A 26,409-nucleotide genomic window follows, 5' to 3' on the forward strand; every position below is an offset into this window, starting at 1 on the left:
AAAGCAGACTGACAAGGACTTATCAACTCAAAAATCACCCTCTTCATCCTCAAAGTGAGAATCTTTGTAATACATTTATAAATAACATTACAACAAGATATAGGCCTAAAATCAGTTACCCTAGAAGCATTAGGAACCTTAGGAACCAAGGTAACTAAGGTAGAATTTACCTCACCAAGCAGCGTTCCAGAAGAGAAGACCCTAGCCACAGCCTCACAGAAGTCATCTCCCACAATATTCCAACAACACTTAAAGAAATAAGATGAAAATCCATCTGGCCCAGGGGCTTTATCTGACCCAATGGTGGAAAGAGCATAAACAATCTCTTCTCTAGTCACTTTATCAATCAAACCAGCAGCCTGGTCACTAGAAAGAACATGAGCAAACTTCACCCCCTCCAGCCTCTCAGGAAAATCAACATCAAGAGATACACCAAACATGTTCTGATAGAAATCCACACACTCAGTAGCCACCTCTTGACATAAAGATAATTTCTCACCAGCCCCATTAAAGAGAAAAGGAATATTATTCCTGGATCTTCTCTCTTTCATGGAACTATGAAAAAACTTGGTATTCCCATCCCCAAGCTGAATCTTCTAAACTCTAGACTTTTGCTTCATCATGGCTTCCTCAGTCCTTGCCAATCTAACATAAGTGCCAACAGCCTCCCTCTCAGCCTCCCTCACCTGGCTCAGAATGAAGGAGAGACTGCATCATATCCATAGACTCCCTAGCCTCCTGAACCTGCATAGAAAAGTTATGAAACCTAGCTCTCTTCCACTCATTCAAAACAGACTTAACCTTTTTCAGTTTGCACACCAGTCTATACATTGGGTTGCCCATCACTTCCATGCTCCAAGCATTCTTCACTAACTCCATAAACCCTTCCTCATCAACCCAACAGTTAAAGAATTTGAAGGGTCTAGGACCAGCACCACCCTTCTCAAGAAGAGACACAACACAAGGACAATGGTCTGAAACACCATGATTTAGAAACTCAGCCCTTGCATTAGGAAAGCCAGACACCCATTCAATATTAACCAATGCTCTATCTAGCTTTTCTCCTATATGCCCATCACCACTCTGTCCATTAGACCAAGTAAAAAAATTACCAGAATAAGGACAATCAAACAAATGAGCATCCCAAATACAGCCCCTGAAGTCAACAATATCACAAGGCCTAACAGCAGCCCCACCTATCTTATCTCCAGCCTCTAAAACTGAATTAAAATCACCCATGACTATCCAGGCCAGATCATAATTCCTAGCTACCATTCTTATCTCATTCCAAAGTCTTCTCCTGGAACTCCCATCATTATGGCCATACACAATACTCAGAAGAAAAGACCTACCATCCTTCATAGTTAACATAGCAGTAACCATCTGGTCAGATAAAGAAATAACATATAACCCTATCTGAGAACCATCCCATAAGAGCCAAATCCTGCCTGTCCTATCCCATTCATAATTAGCAACCCAATTCCAAGTAGGCAACAATCTTCTTCTAACAACATCCTTATTATCCATATCAACATGAGTTTCAATCACACCACAAACACACACATTATTAGTCCTAATAAGATGAATGATTTCTCTAGTCTTCAAGGCATCATTCAAACCTCTAATATTCCAGCAAGCTAAATTATCCATGAGAGTCACTAGGAAAGGAAGATTTACCTCTACCTCTATTAGCTCTCTTACCACCACCAGCTTTTCCTTCAAACACTCTAATACCACTGCCTACTGGACCAACCAAAAGAGGAGCAGCAACAGCCAAGGGTTCCTTGATTACATCAGACCCCTCAAAGTGAATACTTCTATCTTCTGCATCCCCATCTGCCTCATTGCTAGATAATGGTACCAATGCCAGAGAACCAGCAGCAAACATACCACCACCACTACTCAACTCATCATTAAACCCTCTCATAGGACAACCATCAAAAACAAATTTCTTAGAATCAGAAGGACTAGCACCCCTAGTCATGGCCTTTCTCTTGCCAGAATGTCTACCTTTTACCTCAGTCCACTCTTCTTCTACCATAGCAGTATCATTATTCTCTTTACTACCAGAAGGCTCACCAGGCTCCTCACCCATCTTCTCAACAGTATCATCTCTAACCTCCTTAGGTTTCCACACCTGTTGAACAGGACTGGATACTTTGATACACTTAGCTGTGGAGTGTCCTAACACAGCACACTTAGAGCAAAAGAGAGGTTTCCAGTTATACTCCACTACAACATCCACATCTCTCACACCATTTAGAAACACAGGAATGACTTTAGATAATTCCTTATCAAGACTAACTTCAACACATACCCTGGCATAGGCCATCCTAGCCTGGGTAGTAGTAGGACCATCAAGGAATAGAGGTTTCCCAATTCAACTAGCCAATGACTGCAGTCCCTCCTCATCCCATAACACAATAGGTACATTCCTCAAATTGACCCAAATAGGGATAGTCTTAAAGCTAGCCATCTCCCTTTCAATATTAAGACTCCAAGGCCTCACTATAAAAATCCTTTTAGCAATAGTAATAGGCTCATGCTCCAAGATACGAATTCTGTCTTCCTCAAGATCAGGTTTAATAATAAAGACACTATCCCCATGAATAGTAATAGACACAGTGCCCTTTGGCCTCCAAACATTCATCAAATTCCTCCTAACAACCTCAAAAGACAATCGACCACCAATAAAACTACCCACAACCCACCTCTCACACTCACTGATCCGAGTCTGTAGATTAGGAGTAACAAAACGTACACCTCTCACACCATTAATATCAGTAGGGGGAACATAAGATAAAGGTTTCCTACCTGGAACATTGTGTCGAGCAAACAAACTAGCCCAGTTAGTAGTAGAATGCTCATTGTCACCAACACCTCTCTGGTTTGAAGGGAGTTCTGTTTGAGGTCTTTCATCAAACACCTTGCGAGCACCAAACCTAAAAGAAGAACCCATACCAGAAGCACCAGAAGGAAGATTCGTAGGATTACCAAGAGCAGGATTAACCACCCTCATAGGTCCTCTCAACTTACTCAGGCCACCAACTCCATCAGACGAAGCAGCAGAAGAGCTCATCGATTCAAACATTACTGACTTCCCCTCACTCACCCCCTGTTTTGATCGATCCCCAGAACCAGGTTCAGGAGATCCATCACCAGAGGAAAGAAGGGGAACCTTCGTCTCCCTTTTCGCCAGATCCACTCAAGAGAGAAGATCCAGGAAGAAGGGAAGCAATCAGTAAGAAAAGAGAGAGAAGAACGATGAAAAAAAACAGAGAAAATGAACTTCAAACCAGTGGCCAATCAATAATGAACACTCGCCGGAAAATAGGACCGCCGCCACTCCAAGAAACTAGGGAAGTCGCTCAGCCCGAGAGATTCTCTCTCCTCGGCATCAATTTTGGGAGAATTGAAGTTGTGCCAGAGAACACTAGTCTTTTGCTTAGATTGAACATTACTAAGTTTATGATGTCTAAATGTGTGAAGGGGTTCAAATGGAAGGCTCCTACTGCAGGTTCAATATTGATAAATATTGATGGAGCCTATGATAAGGATTATGCAGGTTATGGAGCAATTCTCAGGGATGAATTTGGTAAAGTAATTGCAGCTGGGGCCGGGAGAGCTGATCCTAGTAGTGTGCTTGCTGGTCTGTGAGTTGCAAGGGGTCTTGTTGGGTCTGAAACTAGCTTGTGCTAGAGGTCTTAAAATGGCGACTCTTGCTACTGATTCAACAAATGCGGTTGTTGTGCTAAAATCTGATGGAGAGAAGCCCCCTTGGACTGCTTGGAGTTTGTGGCAGGAGATTAGAAGCTTGATGATGTAGTTTGAGCAATGTGTGGTGCACCATATTTTTCGTGAACTTAACCAGGCTGCAGACTTTCTGTCGCGTCTTAGTAGTAATGGAGTTATCCACTTGGATGTGGAGCATCTCCCAAGCAAGCTGACTTCTATAATGGATCAAGACAAGATAGGTGTGGTTCGCATTCGTAGATTTTGGCCAACTGAGAGTTGAGTGTTGTTCTGTTGTTTTCTTTGAGTTATTTTTTTTTTTGGAACATTGTGGCTTGCTATGATGTGGGACCTTTTGTATTAGCTTTTTTGTTTAATGGTTAGGGTCAGGGTCCCTATAATCCCTGTTGAATTGTTAAAAAAAAAACTGCACCAAACTGTGACACGAACTTTTTCGCACGAATTGTGAGTTTTGTCATCCAATATGTTTCATATGCCTTAAGACTCCATTACATAGCGTACGAATCTAAAAAACCCTAGAGAGGGGAGAGAAGGTCCCCCGGCTGGTGCGATTTTGGCGGCGGCGGTTTTCTTTTTTCCGACAGTGGTAGTTAGTGTTTCTTCTTGGCCGGCATCGATTTTTACTGGGTTTTTTCTCCTTCTTTCTCGGATTAAGGCTACTTTTGTTCGAATTCAAGTTTCTCCTCCTCACTATTAGCTCCTTGGAGCTACAGTTTGTGGTGGTGGAGACCAAGGGTTCCCTCCAAGCTCCTGGCAATGGTTCTCCTGGTCTTGAGGGATCAGATAAACTGTCAAAACAGGCTAGTGTTGTTGAGGGGATGGTGAATTCAGTGGCTTCTAGTGGTGGGGTTAGGGTTTTGCATGCTCCAATGAGATTTCCAGTTACTACTCATTTTGATGGTGGATTTGTTGATGGTGATAGGTCAGAGCTTCCTTCTACCTATTCCTCTGTGTCTCAGGAGAAAGGTATGCATACTTCTCTGGATTGGGCTAAGCTTTTTGCTAAAAATCGAAGCTCTGGTAGGAGATCTTTAGAATTTTGTGATCGTATTTTAGTTAATGGTCGGACTGTTATCTTTTCCTCGAATTATCAGGAGCAGATTGAGGACTGTAGAAAATTGATTATTGAAATGTTTTTGGTAGTAAGCTTCCATTTATGGTTGTTAAGAGATCTTTGTTAGATATTTGGAAATCTAATGGGGATGTTTCATGATTTTGTGTATGTCATAAGAGCTTCTTTGGAGGAGGATAGATTAATGATATTGGAGCATGAACCTATCTTTGTGGCTAACAGAATTTTTATTGCTCGACCATGAACTCCTTTTCTTGAAAAGGAAGTTATGAGACTCAAGTCTATTTCCATTCGGGTTAAACTTAAGGGTGTTCCTATCCATCCGTGGCATGAAGAAGGGTTAGCTGATATTGTTAGCTCTCTTGGTAAGCCTTTGTTTCTGGATGGTCCTACCTCTTCTGGGTTGAGAATGGCCTATGTCAGGGTTTGTGTGGAGATTCCTATGGACAGGGAATTACCTCATGTGTTGGAACTGTGTGTGGATGGTGAAGATTTGGATATTGAAATTGAGTATGCTTGGAGGTCAAGGTATTGTGTTTATTATTGTGAATTAGGTCACAATTCTGGTTCCTGTCTTAAGTCTGCCAAGTTCAAGAAGAATACTGATGCTCAGGAAATGCATGATCCCGTGGAAAGTGAAAAAGTTGGTGAGCCTGTTGCTAGGAATGTTCCCTTAGCTGATACAGTGGTGCCTATGGAGGGTATTAATGTTGCTGGTGAGGGTTGGACTGAGGTGAAGTATAAAGGGAGTATGAAGAGGAAAGAAAGGGAATTAGGTGGCTTTGACGGTGGTGATAGTGGAGCTGGTAAGAAAGTTGTGGCTGGTGCTCATGAGGGTAGGAGGGAGTTAGGTGGTGTTGCTGGTAAATTGTCTAGCCAGGAACCTGTTAATAACTCTAAGCAGATTAATCTTGGTGGGAAGGAGAGGTCTCTGCTTATGAGGCCCAGCATGGTGGTTGAGGAAGGTGTGTGTTTTCCTGGTGAGGGGACATCTCATCACACAGTTGTTGAAAGTGGTAAGTTGTCTTGTTCTTAATCTAATCTTGTTGGTGACAATGTTTTGGTCTTTGAGACCAAGATTTTGAATGAGGCTAAAGACCCTAAGCCTAGGAAGGGGTCTTCTCATGCTATTAAATGATTAATATTGGAGGTTGGAATGTGAGGGGAATGAATATTCCTTCTAGAGCTGTGGAGGTTACTAAATTTATTAGGAACAATAATTTGTGTTTGTGTAGTCTTTTTGAGACTCATATTGATGTTGGTAGGAGTGAAGTGGTTAGGAGTGAAGTGGTTAGGAGGAGGCTGCTTCCCACTTAGAATTGGGTGAATAATTATGATTTTGATAGTGCAGGCAGAATATGGGTCTTTTGGGACTCTTCTGTTGTGAGTATGCAAGTTATTTTTTTGCATTGATGAGCAGGGTTTAAGGGGCCCGAAACAAAGAAACAAGCAAAAAGCAAAAAAAAAAAAACTATACAATCATTACCAATGCTTCCTTAATCTAACTTTGCCTCGCAAGTCATCCTGCACAATCACACTCAAACCAGGAGGCAAGGCAATGGGATCAAGCTCAATCTCTGCAACAGGCTTCATCTTAGCTAAAAAATCAGCAGCCTGGTTTATCCCTCTAACAACATGCTTCACTTTACAAAATCTGAAATCAGCCCAGAGACTCTTTATACTCAACCAAACCTTCCAGGCAGTCCAGGGAGGCAATCCGTCAAAATTTGATAAGAGAAGACACACAGTCATGGAATCACTAGCAATAAGAACTTGGTCACAAAAGTGCTTCTTAGCTAACTTGAGACCAAGTTCAATGCCCTGCAGCTCATGAACCACAATGGACTGGCAAGGGGAAGAACCAGCACCCAGAGCAACCACTGTTCCTGTAGCATCCCTTATAATGGCACCATAGCCAGCATCATCATCATCAAGAGACCCATCAGTATTAAGAAGGAACCATCCTAAAGGAGGCCTCTCCCACTTATGACCTATGAGCTTAGGTTTAAAGAGACTCACATTTAAGTTCCAGCAGCTATCAAAAGTGGAATTTGGCTCATTATCCTCAATCCTACAGGTCCAAGGAGAAACCCTGATTCTGACTTCATTGACAATAAGGGAATACACATCAGTCACAAGGAGAGCTTTACCTCTGAACACTCTAGAATTCCTTTCAACCCAAACATGGTAGAGGAAAGCATTAAAAAAACCAGCTTACCCACTCTAGCCATTAGGGGCTCACCCTTGAAATGAGCAATGCACCAATCTATCTCAGCTTCCAAAGAGCCCAAGCATTGCCTATGAAAGCCAAGAGCATTTAACAGCCTCAGCCAGAGCTCTTGAGAAAAGGAACACTCAAAAAAGAGATGGAACTCAGCTTCAGTACTAGTGCCACACAGACCACAAGCAACCCCAATATCCATTCCCCATTGCTGGGAGTATGCAAGTTATTGACATGAATGCTCAACATATTTCTGTGATGGCTACCTTTGTTGATGGTAAGGCTTCTTTGTTTAGCTTTGTGTATGCTAGCAATGATGCTGTGACTAGAAGGGTTCTTTGGAGCTCTTTGAACAATCTAATAGAGTTATATCACTGTCTTTGGGTGGTGATGGGAGACTTTAATACTATTCTAGAGGTTAAAGATAAAGTAGGGGGTGCTGCTGTAAGGGAAGGGGGATTGGCTGCTTTCAGGAACTTTGTTCATGGAGCCAATCTCTTTGATTGTGCCTATTCTGGGTGTGAATTTACCTGGTCCAATAAACAAATTGGTGAGGGTGTTGTGGCTGAGAAACTGGATAGAGTCCTTCTTAACATTGAGTGGGTTAGTTTGTGCCCCAATGCTACGACAGAGTTTTTTAATCCTCTAGTCTCCGATCACTCTTCTTTTGTGCTTTCTTTATTTGAGGGGATGGGTACAGGTCCTAGACCTTTCAAATTCTTTAATGCTTGGACTCAAGGTGAAGAGTTTATAGAGATTGTTAAGAAGGCTTGCCAGTATGTGGGATCCTATGTTTCAAGTTGTGTGCAGGTTAAAGAATGTAAAGAAGGCTTTGGTGAAGTGGAAAAAGCCAAATTTTGCTGGGTTTGGCTCTCAGGTACATCAAGCTAAGCAGGTTGTCGAGCTTTTTCAGACCAGACTGCAATTGGATCCTCTTGATGCAGCTACTAGGAGTCAGGAGAGGGTAGATGTAGCTTCTTATACTAAGCTTGCTAATACGGAGGAGTCAATGATTAGACAGAAGTCCAGGGTGCAGAAGATTGACTTGGGGGATCAGAATACTAAATTATGAAAGAGAGGAGATTTAGGAATAACATTCCATTCCTTTATACTGAAGAGGGTGTCAAATTGGTGCTTAATCAGGATGTGGCTAATGAGTGTGTGGATTTCACACAAGACTATTTGGTACCTCTGATTTAAATAGAAATGGCCTAACTTTGCTTGATTCTGTTAATTTTGACAGGTTAATTTCTTCTGAGTAAGCTTATGCCTTTACTGCCCACTTCTTCAAGGATTGCTGGAAAATTGTGGGAGATGATGTGGTCAATGCTATATTTAGGTTCTTCAAAACTGGGAAGTTGCTTGGAGAGGTAAACTCTACTTTGGTCTCCTTGGTTCCTAAGACTGCTGGTGCCTCTAGAATGACTGATTTTAGACCTATCTCTTGCTGTAATGTCATTTACAAATGTATTACCAAGATTTTGACCCTGAGAATGAAGAATGTTATAAGCCATCTTGTTAGCCCTTTCCAATCTGCATTCATCTCTGGTAGAGCCATTCAAGATAACATCCTTTTGGCCCATTAACTCATTAGAAACTATCTTAGGACTAAGGGTCCTGCTAGGTGTGCAATCAAGATTGATTTGCAAAAAGCTTATGATACTATTAAGTGGCGTTCTCTTCTGAAAATTATGGCTAAGTTTGGATTTCCTAAGCAGTTTATTCAATGGGTTAAAGTTTGCATATCTTCTCCTAAATACTCTTTTATGATCAATGGGTGTTGTTATGGTTATATTAAGGGTCAGAGAGGTATTAGGCAAGGTTGTTGCCCTATGTCCCTTTACCTCTTTGTATTGGTTATGGAGGTCTTTAATGTGCTCTTGGTCACTGAGGCTGCTAAGGGTAGATTTTTGCTCCATCCTAAATGTAAGAACCCTATGATCACCCATTTGAGCTTCGCTGATGACCTTCTGGTGTTTATGAAGGGTGATTTAGGCTCAGCCAGAGCTCTCTCACACGTTTTGGACTTGTTTGCTGAGGGTACTGGGTTGAAAGTTAATAGGGCTAAAAGTTCTATGTTTTCTGCTGGTTTGACTGATGAGATGACTCATGAGTTAAGGGACTGCCTTGGGTTTGTTTGTGCCTCCCTCCCTGTTAGATACTTGGGGGTCCTCTCATTTCTTCTAGGCTTAGCTATTATGACTGTTAGCCTCTTATTGACAAAGTTTTGAGTAGAATTCAGTCGTGGAAGATGAGGTTCTTATCTTATGCAGGGAGAATGACTCTTATTAGAGCTGTGCTCAATGGTATGGTTTTGTTCTGGTTCAGTGTCTTTGTTCTGCCTAAGAGGGTGATTAATGAGCTAGATAGGATTTTTATGAGATTCCTTTGGGATGGGCCAGACATGTCTGCTCAGGGTGCTTCTGTTAGTTGGGTCACTATATGCCATCCATTTAGAGAAGGGGGTCTTAACCTGAGAGACTTAGCAACCTTGAATGTTGCCTGTACTTTGAGACATATCTGGGAGTTATTCATGAGCAAACCCACTCAGTGGGTCCAATGGGTTCAAATGTATCTGATTAAGGATAAATGCTTTTGGTTTTTGTCAGTGAAGTGTGATGCTTCCTGGTGCTGGCGCAGAATTTAGCAATATAGGCAACAGGGAGTGAGATTCTGCTCAGTTCTGATTGGGAATGGCAAGGACACTTGGTTTTGGAAGGATCCCTGGCACCCTATGAGAATTTTGCTTCCTTTCTTCTCTGAACAGCTTAGGCATGATAGTATTCTTCATCTTAATGCTAAGTTGAGTGACTGTATGGTTGATGGTAATTGGGCTTTATCTTACCTTCATTCTATCTACTTGGGTCCTGTTGCTAGCAATTTGCATAAGGTGGGTGTGGCTGAGGGCTATGAGGATTCTAGGAGCTGGATAGTTAATGATAAAGGTGATTTCACCTTGAAGAGTACATATGAGGCCTTGAGAGAGGTATCCCCTTCTGTTTCTTGGTCTTCTCTTGTTTGGTTTAGTCATAATATTCCAAGGCACAACTTTATTACTTGGGTTGTTTTGCATATAGCAGTGAAGACTAAATTGAAATTGTACAAATGGGGTCTCAATATTGATGTAACATGTAGCCTCTGCTCTAAAGAGGGGAGGGTGATACTCACTTATTCTTCAATTGTAGCTATTCTAGAGGCATTTGGAGGAAGTTACTCAAGATGTTGGTGCTTAGACATGTTCCTTGTACCTCCTGGGACTCTATGATAGATTGGTGTGTCAGGATGTTCAGTGGCAAAGACAAGATTGCTATTCTTGGCAAATTGACCTTTAATGCTTTCATTTATCACATTTGGTGTGAGAGGAACATAAGAGTTTTCTCTAGCACTGGTGATTCTCAGGAGGGTCTGCTGAGGAGAATAATGGAAGAAGTTAGAATGAAGATGACTTGTCTTAGTTGTAGCACTGTTAGCAGTCCTAGAATGGATGAAATTGCTGGGCTTTGGAACCTTCAGTTGATTGCCACTCCTCCTAAGCTCACTCCTTGTTCTTGGATTGTTCCTAAGCCTGGTTTTATCGTATTAACACTGATGGGTCTTATAGTGCAGACCAGGCTAGTTTTGGGTGTGTTTTGAGGGATTTTGCAGGTATATAGTATGTGATGATCAGGCAGGGGCTACTCCTGTTAGTGTTATTCACCATGAGCTGCAGCCTATTGTGGTGGGCCTGATTACTGCCTTGGCTTATGGGTTTGATAGAGTGCAAGTGGCTACTAACTCTAAGTGTGTTTGTGATTTGCTGAATAGACCTGATGCAGTCCCTCCTTGGAAGTCCTTGAAAGTGTGGAGACGTATCAAGTGCAACATGGCCAAATTCAGTGATTTCAGCCTTGAACATGCATTGGGTTGTTTTGCATAGAGCAGTGAAGACTAAATTGAAATTGTACAAATGGGGTCTCAATATTGATGTAACATGTAGCCTCTGCTCCAAAGAGGAGGAGGATGATACTCACTTATTCTTCAATTGCAGCTATTCTAGAGGCATTTGGAGGAAGTTACTCAAGATGTTGGTGCTTAGACAGGTCCTTGTACCTCCTGGGACTCTATGATAGATTGGTGTGTCAGGATGTTCAGTCCTAGAATGTTTGAGGCAGAAATGATTAGAGGTTTTTTTGTTGTGTTTTTTCCTCTCTTTTTTATAACTCAATGGTTGTAATTTTCTTATGGGATCATATGTTTCTTGTGGGCTGCTTGGGGCTTTGTTTGGGCCGGGTTTTAGGTTGATGGCTTGTCTGTTGTCGTCTCTTTCTTGTTTGGGTTCGGGTTTCCCTTAAAACTTGCTGATTAATGCAAAAAAAAAAAAAAACAATATTGACTAATTCCACCGGTAGTTGACCAATATTCAAGTGAGTTAACCCCTGGCCGAGCTTCATCTTCGACAGGAAATCAGCAGCCTGATTGGCTTCTCTATAGACATCAAAAACCCAAAAACTCCGAAATTGGCTCCGAAGCCTCTGAACTCTCTTCCACAAACGCCTCGCCCTCCATGGTAATTTCTGATGTGGTTTTGCAAGAAGTAACTTGATATTCATCGAGTCGAGACCAAGTTCAACTTCCTACAATCCGGCGCTAAGTGCTAACTCCAATCCCAACTCAACACCCTGAGCTCGTGTATGAAGATAGTATGTCCATCAACCTGACCTGTGGTTGCTCTCACAACAGTCCACTAAAATGGAAGGGTGAGTGAGCTTCCCCATTCCATTTTAGTGGTTATTTCCATTCTTTAGAGATTTTGTTATAAAACTTGTTATCCTCATTTGTTTTGTATGTGTTGAGTTTCACTTTATTCCATGCTCACACATTAGAGTGAACCATTATTATCTATTTTAGAGTGATTTCATGTTTCAGAGAGTGTGACCGTGAGGCTACAGTCGAGGCGAAATGTACTACGATAGGAATCGAGGTTTTGTAACTTTGGACTTAGATGATGCTCATTATGATTGGACACTTACATTTTAAGATGAGACTATTAGTGAGGAGACTTTTAGCATTTATATGTGTTTGTCGATTTTGATTCGCTTGTTTAGCATGCTTGAGTGTGTCATTTGTTGTCATTATCTTATTTACATCGATGTTGAACTCCTTTATGTCTTTGGAATCTTGACTTTTGTGGGTATATTCACTGGAAAACCTCACGAGATGCCACTCGTCCACTAGGGGTAACCTAGGGGTTTAACGGCTTGTTGCATAAGCTAAATGCAACCGGGATTCCTCCGATAGTGAGTTAGGTTTTACTTTATTGTTTTGTTTTGTTTGTTTGCTCGAGGACTAGCAAATTCTAAGTTTGGGGATGTTTGATGTGGCGTTAAAATGCCACATTTTGATCACTTAACTTCGATGAGTTAGTTCATTTCGGGTTTTATTTCTAATAATTTATGTATTTTTCTGGTTAGGGAGCTTATTTGGAGTTTGATGTTAGATTCGGAATAAAACGGAGCATTTATCACATTTTCATCTCATGTGAAAGAGATCCGAAGGAAAGAGCACCAGGGGTATTTTGGTCATTTTGGTTAAAATTAGAGGTTAAATGGAAAGTGGAGTCAATAGTGAGTCTGACGGCGAAAACGGAAGTTGAATCAGAGTTTAGACGGAAAAGCTATGGAACAAAGAAGTCGAATGACAGTTTTGTCTTTTCTGAAAATTAGATGAAGTAGAGACAATTATGAAGGCACCCCTTGATTTCTAAATAGAACTAAAAATCCAAAGCCCAAGGGTCCAAGGAAGAAGACCAAAGAGACATGTTATGAGCACCTCAAAAGTTCAAGTCAAAGTTAAATGAAGTAGCCCAAGTCAAGTCAAGTCAAGTCAAGGGTTTCCATTTAGTTGAGTAGACAAAAGAAAAAGAAAATCTGATTGGACTTCATCTTCTCTATTAGAGTTCTAGGTTTGCAAAAGAGTTAGAGGGAGAAAGGCATAGAGGTTGCCGGCCAAAGCTTGGCCGGCCAACACTCAAGGCCGCCGGCCAAGTCTAGGTCGGCAGGGGTTGTCTTCAACGAACAACAGCAGCTCTAAGGCAACAGCAACTCGAGTCTATGGTTTGGAAAACTCGGTTTCCCCAAACTAGAACTCGTTTTTTTCTAAAGGAACACAGCAACTTGGGACGAAGGAGGCAACAGCACGGGGATCAGCAAGGAACATCAACTCAGACATAGAAGCAGCAAGACACAAGCTTGGGTTTGAGGAGAACTTCCATTGGAGCAGCTCCGGTTGCTTGTCTACAGCTAAGAGAGGGCACGGGAAGGAACCGAGAACAGCACAGCAGTAGCACCAGCTCGGAACCGGGCTTTTCTTGGCCGGATTTCACTTGTCTTCGCCAGACTTGCTTGTGGTGATTCCGGCCATTATTTTGGCCAGAAAGTTTAGGGGTTTTGCTCCCTTGATCATTACCTTGATTCCCTTGTTATCCTGTTGTGTTTTTGGTTAATATTTCTAGAGAGAGAAAACTTAACTGAAGCTTTCATGGTGGTTTAGTTTGGAGGAAGAAGAAAGTACTGTTTGCTAAGGGGAACCCTGGTTTTCACTGAGGGGACACCTAATATGTACTGTAAGGGGAAATCAGAACACTGCTAAGGGGAGATCGGCAACATATACATATTCATATTTTCCGACGATTCTAGCCTTGCGCCATCATCTAAAAAAGGGGGATTTCAACCTTAACTTTGTCTTACTTTATCTTCTTCTCGTTTATTATGTGTTCCACCATGTCTAACTAACTTTTGTAATCCGATATTCTTATATCTTTCCTCTTTTCTCCCTTCAAACAATTAAATATAATCTCCGTTATTCTTTTTAATATATTTTTATTACTTCAATATGTGTATAAGACCAATATATTCGATAATTTTGTATAACATAATAAAGAAATTTTCGTGCCCTACGGTCACGGGCTATACCCTAGTACATATATAAAGAAGTAGTAATGCAAGTATGCAACAAGAGATCAAAATCCGTACACCACTTTCAATACAAAAGCCAGGTTGAGGAACGCTTCAAGATTCAAATCCCTTCGGGCTTAAAGGAAAAACGAACTGCAAAGTGTAAACCTCATAAGACTGTAACAGTTAATATGGGTTGAAAGGAAAAACTAGTTCGTAAGTTACCAGTTCAGCAGTGTGATTGCCGTCTTAGAGGGACCCAACGTTGAAGAATCAACGTATCCTCTTCACTTAGACAAACCTCACATTCTGGTTTACAACTCACTCTCTCCTTGAAGTTTTCCTATCACAGTTACAATATGTCTAGTTAATTTGCAGACAAAGCGATTTCCATGCGTGTTTCAAACGACTTTGTGAAATAAGTGATCCACTTACGATAGAAAAAGCCGTTTTGGTGGCAAAAAATAGCAGATACTTTTACAAAAAACAATTAGAATAGAGACGCTTTCTTTGACAGAAAGTTATCACAGTTGAGTAATTTGGTACTATAAACAGTACGATATAAAGAGAATCTAAGTGAAAAATTATTTACTTGTTCCTCCAGTTGAGCAGCAATTGCGGAGGAACAAAGGAAAATGATATACCAATTCTTAGTAACCTTTGTGCCACATGTTCTGAAGCAGCAATACCACAACATCTCTCTGTGAAACAAAGCAAAGAAAAATAACTAGCGCGCCTTTTCTACCCAAATGAGGTAAATATCCATATGTGAAAAATATATTAGGGAGTTATGTGGATGAATCGCAGAAATCACACAAGCTCCTTAAATTTCATGCAAGAGCAAGTAAACGATTCACAAAGAAACATGCAAGAGCAAGTAAACGATTCACAAAGAAGCATGCAAGAAACATTCTTCAAGAAAGCTCCATCAATTTCTTGCCTTAAGCTCCATAAGCATGCTAAGTAACAGATTCCTTGATAGAAAACTTCAACAAGAGATGGTCGATGATTTCTAGAACTGTATGTAAGTTGCAACAATTTGCATTCCTTGTATGGGAAACAAGAATGTAATACTTATCTAATGAATAAAATTCCAAGAAGACACTCAAAATAGGAATGATATTTCTAAGTGTATATTCGAAAGGCACGAAAAAAGTTTACACAACTCGTAGTATTCAAAAGCAGCACATATACACTTCAAATAATTAGACTTCCGGTGGTATTAAGTACTGAGAAACACATTAATTACCAATATTGTACTAGAATATTAGAAGAAACGAAATGAAACTTGGGGAATCAACTTATATTAGAAGAAACGAAATGAAACTTGGGGAATCAACTTACCACCGAGCAGGAAGGGTGACATCTGTATTAACTTCAGTATCCATCTCATTCAACCTATATAACAGGAAAAAAAAAGGCAATTTAATCCTAATTTCACAAGAAGACCCACATTATCCCGTCATTTACAGAAAAGTGGATGCGTCGTTGATCACGGATTTTTACTGCATGGTTACATTTACATTTCTAACAGAAAGTGGATGTGTCGTTGAACTATTTTTTAAATAACAGACCCATTCATCAGCAATAGTACAAACTAAAATCTGTACCGTCAAGAGCTTCATCGATGAAGGCGTAGAATAAGTCAAAGAATTTGCAGAAAAAGCGATCTTCCTACTTGCTTCTAAAGAATTTGTACAGAAATTGATCCTCTTACATGCTTCTAGAATTGGTGCCACAACAACTGCAGATACTTTAATAATTAAAAAAAGTAAAGAGACGGATTCTCTGACAGAAAGTTATTGCAGCTGAGTAATTTGTTACTATAAATTACACTATAATAAAAAAATAAACTATGTGGAAAATGATATACATGTTCGTTCAGTTACGCTACAATTGCAGAGGGGAGTACAATAGCAGATTTTAAGTGAGTACAAGCAAAAACTTGTCTTCTAGCTAATGAGAACTCATTAGCTAATCAGAACTCATTGGCTAGAAGACAAGTTATCAAAAGGAGGAATCACACATTAACTAATAAGAACTTGGGCCCACTATAACTTTGAGTGAAAAATCAATATTAATTATATAGGAACCATACATTTTCTCTACGTAAAGAAGATGTACCATCACCTTAGGTGCAAACAAAGGAGGAAAAAAGAAAAAGCATAGTCCACCTACCTATTCTCATAAATCACCGTGCCACGTGCGACCACTTCTAAGTTCTAACATGTTCTAAAGCAACAAGACCACAGTACCTCTCTCCTAAACAAAGAACAGAAAAATGAATAGCATGCCTTTTCTACCAAAATGAAGGTAAATATGCATATGTGAAAAAGATGTAAGGGAGTTGTGGACGACTCACCAAAACGCTTAGAAGTAAATTTCTTGCAAGAGCAAATAAAGGATCACACCTAAACATGCAATAAAGCATTCTTCAGAATGTGCCTTAAACTTCTTTGACGATAATAATAAAAGTTGTTGTTTATTAAAGCTAAGAACCGAAGTCAAATATTTGTGTAAGACTTAGCTTAATGTATCGCATATATAATACTCTAAATGATCGCATATATTTGTGTAAGACTCAGCTCAATTTGAAATATGATTGCATTGACAGTGTCTAAAATATGAAAGAACACCTTTGACTTTAAGGACATGTAAAAATTTGATGGTTACATGCAATTAAACATATTGAGATGTTAAGTTTAGTCTTATCTGTGAGGCAATAAAATAAAGCATCTAACATAATTATCCATCATTGATTATGTTTTCACGATCTACTAACATAATTTTGAAACAAGTAAATGCCTTTGTCTGCGAGGTAGCACATATAAATCATAAATAACCAGCAAAATAAACTACATAAACGACATACAATTTACATACCCCTTTTGCACTGGTAGGACTGGACACTAGTTCTTGCTAATCATATTTGAGCAAAAACCCTCAAACCACAACCAAGGTTTCCTTGTTTTTCACACTTTACCTTCTATAGTCTAAGCTTATATCAGCTCATGAGATGCAAAAGGTTGATAGAAAGAGATGCATAACATGAAAATGTACAAGCTTTGATTTTAAAGACTTCTCCAGGAGCTATGACGTCATTCTTGTGGCAACCACTGAAATATTTTTTTTTGATAATGATAAGCGGGAGAAGCCCGAACCGAATACAAAGAAATAAGAAGTCAAAAAAACAGCAAGAAATCAAAATTACATCATATCATTAGCCCCACCCTTTCCTCATTTTCACTGTCCCTCTTGAATCCGCATTAACAATATTGACTAACTCCGCCGGCAGTTGACTAATATTCACGTGAGTTACTCCCGGTCCTAGCTTCATCTTTGACAAGTAATCAGCAGCTTGGTTTGCTTCCCTATAGACATGAAATACCCGAAAACTCCGAAATTGGCTCCGTAGCCTCTGAACTCTCTTCCATAAACGCCTCGCCCTCCATGGTAATTTCTGATGTGGTTTTGCAAGAAGTAACTTGATATTCATCGAATCAAGACCAAGTTCAACTTCCTGCAGCCAAGCACTAAGTGCTAACTCCAACCCCAACTCAACACCCTGCAGCTCATGTATAAAGATAGTCTGCCCATCAACCTGTCCAGTGGCTGCTCTAACAACAATCCCCTCTGAATCTCGAATAATGGCTCCATACCCCGCATCCACCTCGTTTAAAGCACCATCGGTATTAATCATATATCTCCCTGCCATCGGCCGAGTCCAATTACATGAAGTATAGACCGGCTTTTGCAGAGAGATAGTAAGATTTCAGCGATCGATGGTCCTCCGATTCTCCTCGGTATCTTCAAACCGTTTGGTAACGGTATTCAGCTTGATCTGCACTTCATCACAAATAGTGTGGACAATCAGCCCCGGTGACATGACATTACTTCTAAATACCCTGTTATTCTGCTCCTTCCAAATATGATAGACATAGGCATTTAAAAGCAGACGACCTACCCGGGCAGCAATAAAACCCCCTCCAAAGTGATTCAGACACCACTGTAACTCCTCTTCCCAATCGACAGCACATAACCTCTGAAATCCCATCTTGAGTAATAGCGATTCCCATATATTCTTCGTAGCCGAACAACCAAAGAATAGGTGGAAATCCGTTTCTTCATCTATCCCACAGAAAACACATGTAGTGTCTATAACCATACCCCAACAAGCCAGAAGAGATCTGGTTTTGAGGCGTCTTCGAAAGGCAAGCCACGTGATGAAGCAATGTTTGGGTATACCACCCGGTGACCATACTGAGGAAGTCCAGCTCAACCGAGTTCCTCTTGGTCGAATTGCTTCGTACGTCTCTTTGAGAGTAAACTCTCCATTCTGGCTGGGCATCCAGATCACCTCATCTCTAAGAGTACTATCTACCACCACCTCTCTAGCCTCAACCTCGATAGTCCCCAACATAGCTGCTATATGAGTAGGAAAAACCCATGCTGACTGCCCAATAAACTGAGAAACCCGTGCATTTAAGTGAAGATGAGAATTGTATCTATGTGTCTCCTCAAATGCATCAAAAAGAAGACCACGAGGATGCCATAAATCAGTCCAGAAATTAGTATCATGACCATCCCCCAGAGAAGTGCAAATGAGTCGCTGAGCCGTCGGCCAGCTGGCTAGAATCCGGCGCCAACACCAAGAACTTCTACTCGAAGCTGATAAAGTCCAGAAGTGCTGAGCTTTGATGAGATTATTTCTCACCCACTCAGCCCACAAAGTCGTCTTACCACTAACCAGCTCCCATATATGACGAAGATTTGACGCCTCGAACAACATCTCGATATTACGAAAACCAAGTCCCCCTTCGTCAGTGGGGTAACAGAGACTTTCCCAGCCAATGGGGGCTCTCTTACACCCCATATCCACACCAGACCACAGAAACTTGCTAAAGATGGAGTTGATGTCATTTATTACTCTCTTGGGAATAACGAACACTGCTGCCCAATATAGTAACATACTATTCAAAACCACCTTTACGAGGAGAACCCGCCCCGCGAACGATAAAAAGCGACTCTTCCAAGATTGGATTCGTCCCTTGATTTTATCAATCAACGGAATACAGTGACTATAGGTGAGACGAGACGAAATGAGAGGCAAACCCAAGTATCGGATAGGAAGAGAACCAGTACCGAATTCCAGAATACTAGTGATATCTCTCTGACCTTGGACCGAAAGACCAGCAAAGAAAACTGTACTCTTAAGCACATTAGCTTGCAACCCCGTCGCCCGATTAAAACCAGTTAGCACACCTTTTAGAGATTGAGCCGAACCCGCGTCTCCTCGGAAGAAAACCATGAGATCGTCGACGAAATAAAGGTGGGTAACTTTCGAAACTCGACACTTAGGGTGTAGCAGAAACCGACCTGCTCTCTCCTCTCGATCAATAAGAACCGTGAATACCTCCATCATTAACACAAACAAATATGGAGAAATCGGGCAGCCTTGCCGTACACCTCGCTTCCCATCAAAATAACCATGGGCTTCACCATTAACCATAATCGAGAATTTAGACGTAGTCACACAGGCCCGTATCCATTCTATGAATATCCTTGGAAAATGAAACTTACCAAGGACTGAGAATAGAGAAGACCAACGAACTGTGTCATACGCCTTCTTAAGGTCAATCTTGACCGTACACCTAGCGGAGGTGTCTGGTCGGTGGTAATTCCGAACAATCTCATGGGCTAGCATGATATTGTCCTGAATAGTACGGCCAGAAATAAAGGCTAATTGGTTCGGACTAATCATCGAATAAATAACTTCCTTCAGCCGTATAGTAAGAATCTTGGCAATGCATTTATACAACACATTACAACAAGATATCGGTCTGAAATCTGACACTGAGGAAGCGTTATCTATTTTAGGAATAAGAGTAATGAAAGTAGAGTTTACCTCTTGGAGAAGCTTTCCTGAGCTGAAGAACCTCTGGATAGCTTCCACAAAATCATCTCTCACGATGTCCCAGCACGCCTTAAAAAAATGGGAAGAGAACCCATCCGGCCCCGGCGATCGATCAGAATCAATAGTCTGTAAAGCAGCAAAGATCTCATCTCTCGTCACCCTCGTAATGAGAAGGGCTCCTTCAGCTTCCGTCAGCGGGCATGAGAACTCCACATTAGATATGGGATCTAATGCTTCATTATCCTCATCATCTCGACCAAATAAATCCCGATAGAAGTCCACACACATATTAGCTATCTCCACTAGATCCTCGGCCACCGAACCATCCTCCCTGGTAAGTCGAGTAATAGCATTCCTTGACTTCCGCTCTTTAATAGAGTTGTGAAAATAAGCCGTATTGCTGTCATCAAGAGTAAGCCATTCAACTTTAGCACGTTGTCGGAGCATTGCCGTTTCAGCCCGAACAACGCTACTATAGTTTTCAGTAGCTACTCTCTCTTGCCTCCGTAAAGTCGGATTTTCTGGATCTCCCTACAATCGAACCTGCACTGAATGTAAGAAATTTCGATTAATGGTTACCTGATTCATCACCCCATTCAACCGAACTTTCTTCCAGTCATTCAACCGAACTTTCTTCCAGTCGTTCAACCGAAGCCTTGAGCTTTGTCACCATACGAAACATCGGGTTACCCCGTACTGACTCCTTCCATACATCAGCAACAAGAGCTCTAAACGTGGGAATCTCCGTCCAGGCATTAAAGAACCGAAACGGAGTTCTCCGGTGTATGTTAGGTGCAGCAAGCGGTATAATAATAGGAGAGCGATCTGAGTCCCAAGCCGGTAGAAAGTCTGCTTTAGCTAAAGGGAAACAGGTCAGCCACCCACTGTTAATAAGAGCCCGATCAATCTTAGAACTGATGTTCGCCACACCCATCTGCTTGTTAGACCAAGTATAGAAACAACTTGTATACGAACAGTCAAACATCTCATTCGAACCTTGAGATGGTGAGTTGTTACCCCCTCTCTTCTCATTAGCCAGCATCGTGGTGTTGAAGTCACCTAGCACCAGCCACGGAGCCTCAGAACCCGTCATGAGAAACTCAAGGTCCTTCCAAAGCTCCCGGCGATGAACAGTACTATTACTTCCGTACACCACTGCCAAATTAAAACCTGAACCATCGGTAAACTGAACACTACCTGCAATAACTTGCCCTCCAATATGGAACACAGTAAAGGCAACCCTACTCGGGTCCCATCCGATCCAAATCCGGCCTCCCGGAACAGCCACATAGTTATCAATAAAGGTCCAGTTAGAATTAAGACTTCGCTGAATACGAGTCATATTTACCTCCTGAACATGAGTTTCTAACAATCCACATAAGCCAATTCTATTCAATCTCATAAAATCACGTACAATCTTCATACGGAGAGCGTCATTAAGACCTCTCACATTCCAACAAGCAAGATTTATCATTAAACTAATGAGGGGTTGTTTGTAACTCCTTCCGAGCTATCGGAGTTACACAATAACGGTTGCTGATCTTCCATTGGTTGGGTTATGTCCTCTTGAGGTTCCGACTCGCAGGAAGTATCATGGGTTTCATGCACATCATTCTCAAAAGTATCAATAGATAACAAAGCAGAAAAAGAGTTACCTATTTGGCTTCGGGTGCTCCCACTCTTGCTGGTTTGGTGTTGTAATGGTAACCTCTTTAATATCTTCCTTCTTTGCTGATCCACTCTTTCATTATGTCCCGAACCTGGCTGAAATTGCTTTGTTTTGTTTGTGACAATCGTCCACTCAGCATCGCCTTTGTTCTTCCCATTACGAGCAATCTGTGAATCTAGTCCTTCTCCCGTTTCTGGTCTTTTCCGCCCCCCTCTTGTGTCATATTAGGACCTCTTCTTACATTAGGTTGCTGGAATTGTGTATGTCTCGGGTTCTGTTGTTGTTGAGCTGCGGTTACTCCTCGGTTAGCCTCTTTGGTAGTGCGAAACGAACTATTATGTGTGTCTAGTGTTACATGCTGTTTTGGTTTAGTGGGACACCCCGTATCATCATGTCCGAACACTTTACACGTGGCACAACGGGCAGGCATCCATGAATATTCAACTGCCACTTTAACCACCTCATCTTGTGATCCGTCTTTGACACGAATGCTGAGTTCTTTTGGTAACTCCCATTCCGCATTAGCTTCAACACATACCCGAGCATAAGCCATCCTCTCTTGCGATTCAGTGTGACTATCTAGCATGATCGGCTTTCCAAGAATACTTGCAATACGACTAATACCATTGGGAGTCCAGAAAATAAGTGGAATATTGCATAGATTAACCCACATTGGTAATGTTTTCATATCCTGTAATTCCTTTTCAATGTGAAGACGCCATGGTCGGACGATGAAAGGTCTTCCGACAATGAAAATGGGCTCATGTTCCATTGCTCGTTGTCTATCTTCCATTGATGCAAATTTAATCACAAACGCCGAGGTTCCATGGATGGTTAGTTTCAGCCCACCCTTAGGATTCCATTTCTAGACCAAAACATTATGTACCAGGCCGTAACTCAGTCGCTCTCCAACAAAATTTCCAATCAAAATGTCATCAAATGACTTAACTCGATCACCAAAATCAGCAATATCAAACTCAGCTACCCTTTCTCCATTTACTTCTACAGGAGGAGTGTAAGACAGTTGAGTTGTATGTGGGGAGGTTACCTTGTTGAATAGCCGAGCCCAGTTAGAGTTCTGATTCTCTACATGGGATGCAACACTCCTAGCTTCCTGGCCCAATGACGGTAACTCCCTTTGGCCCGGCTCAACAGAAACCCTAGCAACTGACGGAACCCTAGGGTATGCCGGAAAACTGCTGCTATGTTTGTGTGTTTCTGTTGCCGCCGGGAATTGTTGGTGTAGGTCTGACTGAACTGTGTTCTTGATTAAGTCTTCACTCGGACGTCGAAGAACTCCGACAAACAAGTTATCACGTATAGCATTAGCATAAGAGTTATTGCCCATGACCTTATTTTTTACAGCAGCCACTTTGCTTCCATTAGCACGGACAGAAACTTGTGTTTGATTAGACTTTATACGTGATGCAGACTCATTCCCCAGGTTTGTTGTTTTTTCTGTTGCTTGAAACCTCATACCAACTAAACCATTAGTTGTTTGAACAGTGCTCAATTGATCCCCATGACCAACCAAAGAGTTTGCTTCTGCCATCTCATCCTCTTCCTCTTCAGTATGCACACGGTTCCCAGCAAGCAAAAAACGGCCTTCACCAATCTCTCCCTCATCCTTTAGACTTGTTTCTTTTTAGTGAAGAGGCTCCTCCATGGCAGGAGAACAGACCAAAACAGCAACTTTGTCGATCAGAAAACCTAGAAGACAAGCAGCAAAAACCCTTTCTTCTTCTCTTCCCTTTTCTCTCTCCTTACGTCACTACCAACCACTGGAATATTGCAGAACAATTCAAAGACGGTTGTAGCTTATTCAACTTGCAGTCAATTAGGCTATATGATCTTTACTTGTGGCATCTCTACCTATTTGTTTAGCGTCTACCAATACCGTTAAAAGGGAAAAAATATTGTGGCTGAAGTATATTTTAATTCCTTAAAAATCTCTTCATTTAAGTGCCAAGTTTTAAAAAATTGTGCAAAAAAATATGTTAATGACTGTTTAGTAGTTCTAAGTCTTGAAAAGTATTTGTTTTTGGTAAATAAAAAGAGTTTTTGTAGGCCTGTATCGTCCTCCATTGTTGGTTAGCTTCGCTTTCAAAACTGGACTATGGTGGTTTATTGCACCATCTCCACCATGAGTTGCACGGACAGTATTGTGTTACCTAACATTTTTCTAGTAATAACTTTTTGAGTTTCAAAGTGAAAAAAATGCTTATTAAATGAGTTTTTACTAATCAAAAGTGTTGAAAGTATCTACCTGTAAACAAAAAGTTTTTTTTATAGACCTGTATTTTCCTCCATTTTTTGTATTGTTAGATACGCTTTTGACACTGAACCATGGTGGTTGACTAGTTTATTGTACCATCTCCACCATGAGTTGCGCGAGCAGTATCATTTGCTAAGCTATTAGTAAATGAACAACGAGGGATTTTGTGGTTCCTGTATTTAGTTGTTTAATAATATATTTTCTTCGAGTTTGAAAATGAAAAAGTTCCTTCGCAAATAAGTTTCTACTTGAAAAGTATTTAGTTTTGGTTAACAAAAAAAATTCTTGTTAGGCCCATGTCGTCCTTCATTGTTGGTATTTTAGTTATGCTACCGACACTGAACTATGGTGTTGACTGGTTTATTGTGCCATCTCCACCACGAGTTGCGTGAGCACTATTTTTAGCTAAGCTATTGATGCTTAACCATGGGGGTTTTGTGTTTCTTACCGTTGGTTTTCTATCAATATTTTTCAGAGTTCATAAATAAAAAGTTGTTTATTGTATTAGTTGGGATCTTGCAAGATGTCTTAGAACTTGCTCGTAGTGAAAACGCAATAATTTTCCGCTGAACTTTTTTCAGTTGATATAATTTTGGGATGTAGTTGAATGGTTTTCTGCATGAATATCTCTTGTAACCAATCCCACTCGAGATTAATGCTGGAAATTGGTTTCTTTTTATGGTTAGCTCGTGTTTCGAATTCGACAGGTAATGTGCACGTCACAGTAAACTAGCGAGTTATGTAGGTGGATATTGGATCAGTTGAAGTCAAACTATTAGCAGTTGTGAGTTTTACTGCTTGATATCTGTTGAAAAAGGGTATGACACTGTCATATTGAGTATGAATTCAATGTTTGTGTTCTTGATAATCAAATTGCCTACTCCATAAAACTGAAAATAGTTCAAATGGTAGTCTTATTGCATATTTGATTCCTCAAGAAGTGAATTTCTTTGAAGATATGAAGTCCTTTATGTGGTAGACACGATGAAAGCGATGTTTCCTACCAAATGATTGACAATGTAACACATAAAAACTTACTATTTGGATAGTCCTGCTATAGGTAGAATTATTCACTTACGGGTTACAACTTATCTGCGTTGTCTTGCAATCATTTTTTCGAAAGGTTTGTTGAGAGTCTCTCACTATCATTTTCTTACCGCAAATGTGCATTCATTCACTCATGCAGACAAACATGTTAGTTGCACTGCATAGATTCGAAGTTCACTTTTATTGATCGACTAAATAGCAAAATCTATTTTTATTGATCGTCTCTGTAGCTTTGACAACCACTTGATTGCTATTGGTTTTGTTGATTCTATCGAAGCATGTTAACAGATCTGACTCCTTGCAGCTCTGGTTGAGAAGGTATGTTTTCACTTCGTGGAACTTTTATGGTGTGTAAAGTCTACAGTGCTTACATTATTAGATGTACTTTACTCAAAAAATACATTTCTTTGTACTTTTGTTCTGAAAGGTTTTTCATTACAAGGAAATAGGGTTTGAAAGTGCAAGCTCATCAAAGACGATTTTAGACCATGTTCTTGTGGTTTATTCTCTAATATGCTTAAACAGTCATTTTGAGCATGTTGAGTTGTATATCATATAGCTGTTGAATTCTGCTATTGTGTTATGTCTAGGAGATCCCTAGGACATTGTGAAGTGGTATGTTGATAATTCAAGAGACAAAAATCCATGAAAAGCCTGAAGCAACCATGTCTATCTAAAAAAACATTTCCTGCTCAATGAAGATGACGGATTGTGATGGGTAACTTAATATCTTTTGTTATTTAACAATCAGATGTTCACACATCCTTTAGGACAGTGGAATTCTTTCGTCATCTCTTTAGACACTGTCAATATGATCGTATTCTCGCATTACTGATAAAATATTATAATAACATTAATGCACCCTCTCTATAGGGAACTGATATGTCGATGATTCATGAATCCATGAAAAGTAAAAAAGTGAGCAAGTTTAACTTGTCTCATTCTACATAAATTGCTTGTAGAAGCTGGATAAGACTAAAGACACCAACAAACAATGTAAGCAGTTGGAGGAATTTACAGAGATAATGATAGTGTCGACAGGGTATGTTTAATCTACTTCAGTAGTGTGTGTTTTATTCCCTCCAATTACATTGGTGTTTATACATTTGGCATGCCTTGCGGGCTAGTTTCAACTTTCATTTAGTCCAGAAATCATGTTGTTGTATAGGAATTGTATAAACTTGTTATCTATCAAATAGTCCAAGCTTGTTGACAAATATATTTTTCTAGTGGCAACTGAATAAGTTAATAAAATTTTCAATCTTTCTCCTTTTTAGTTTGGTTGATCAAAGATTTTTATCCCCAAAGTGAAGATGAGGAAACTGGGAACTAGCCTGAGCTCTGGAAGAAAAAGCAGTCGTTGGTTAGTTGTTTAACTTGTTTAAATGAATGTTATCATTTCTTTTGGTTACCAGTACTTGTGTGACTAACCGAAAGTGCTAAATTCATATATTACCATAAGAAAAATGTAAGTTAAGTTCCACTCTTCTTGTTATCTTGGCCATGAAAGGAAAGTCGTGTGGCAA

The 26,409-nt window shown here is 40.5% G+C and overlaps 3 protein-coding genes and 1 long non-coding RNA gene across 4 annotated transcripts; 2 read left to right on the forward strand and 2 right to left on the reverse strand.

The window, feature by feature from the left end:
* Positions 1–672: 672 nt before the first annotated feature.
* LOC147567761 (uncharacterized) lies at positions 673–1,527 on the reverse strand. Its single transcript, XM_086657984.1, has one exon. The coding sequence runs from the start codon at positions 1,525–1,527 to the stop codon at positions 673–675; it is 855 nt and encodes a 284-aa protein (XP_086514110.1).
* Positions 1,528–6,307: 4,780 nt separating this feature from the next.
* LOC147567762 (uncharacterized) lies at positions 6,308–7,248 on the reverse strand. The gene is made up of 2 exons (XM_086657993.1): positions 7,044–7,248; positions 6,308–6,927 (listed from the first exon to the last, which is right to left on the reverse strand). The coding sequence occupies exons 1-2, from the start codon at positions 7,246–7,248 to the stop codon at positions 6,308–6,310; spliced, it is 825 nt and encodes a 274-aa protein (XP_086514119.1).
* A 32-nt stretch (positions 7,249–7,280) lies between these two features.
* On the forward strand, positions 7,281–10,311 carry LOC147567763 (uncharacterized). The gene is made up of 7 exons (XM_086658006.1): positions 7,281–7,792; positions 7,857–8,076; positions 8,190–8,231; positions 8,339–8,416; positions 8,846–9,177; positions 9,282–9,471; positions 9,814–10,311. Exons 1-7 carry the CDS (start codon positions 7,281–7,283, stop codon positions 10,309–10,311), a joined length of 1,872 nt encoding a protein of 623 aa, XP_086514132.1.
* Positions 10,312–25,100: 14,789 nt separating this feature from the next.
* Positions 25,101–26,350, forward strand: LOC147567764 (uncharacterized). The gene is made up of 4 exons (XR_015237908.1): positions 25,101–25,201; positions 25,474–25,601; positions 25,757–25,925; positions 26,161–26,350. It is a non-coding gene; the product is annotated as an uncharacterized LOC147567764 (long non-coding RNA).
* Positions 26,351–26,409: the final 59 nt, after the last annotated feature.

This window comes from Eschscholzia californica, unplaced genomic scaffold (assembly GCF_041429995.1).
Source record: "Eschscholzia californica isolate CP2 unplaced genomic scaffold, dmEscCali1.0.p SCAF_1, whole genome shotgun sequence".
Taxonomy (NCBI): domain Eukaryota; kingdom Viridiplantae; phylum Streptophyta; class Magnoliopsida; order Ranunculales; family Papaveraceae; genus Eschscholzia; species Eschscholzia californica.

Excerpts from the sequence above, each read along its gene's own strand:
- LOC147567762 (XM_086657993.1), bottom strand. The coding sequence starts at position 7,248 with ATGGATATTGGGGTTGCTTGTGGTCTGTGTGGCACTAGTACTGAAGCT. Across the intron at positions 6,928-7,043 it reads GCCCCTAATGGCTAGAGTGG|TCAGAATCAGGGTTTCTCCT; the intron begins GTAAGCTGGTTT and ends TTGTCAATGAAG.
- LOC147567763 (XM_086658006.1), top strand. The coding sequence starts at position 7,281 with ATGAATGCTCAACATATTTCTGTGATGGCTACCTTTGTTGATGGTAAG. Across the intron at positions 8,232-8,338 it reads ATTTCACACAAGACTATTTG|GATTGCTGGAAAATTGTGGG; the intron begins GTACCTCTGATT and ends CACTTCTTCAAG. Across the intron at positions 9,472-9,813 it reads TGTCTGCTCAGGGTGCTTCT|CTTAGGCATGATAGTATTCT; the intron begins GTTAGTTGGGTC and ends TTCTCTGAACAG.
- LOC147567761 (XM_086657984.1), bottom strand. The coding sequence starts at position 1,527 with ATGGATAATAAGGATGTTGTTAGAAGAAGATTGTTGCCTACTTGGAAT.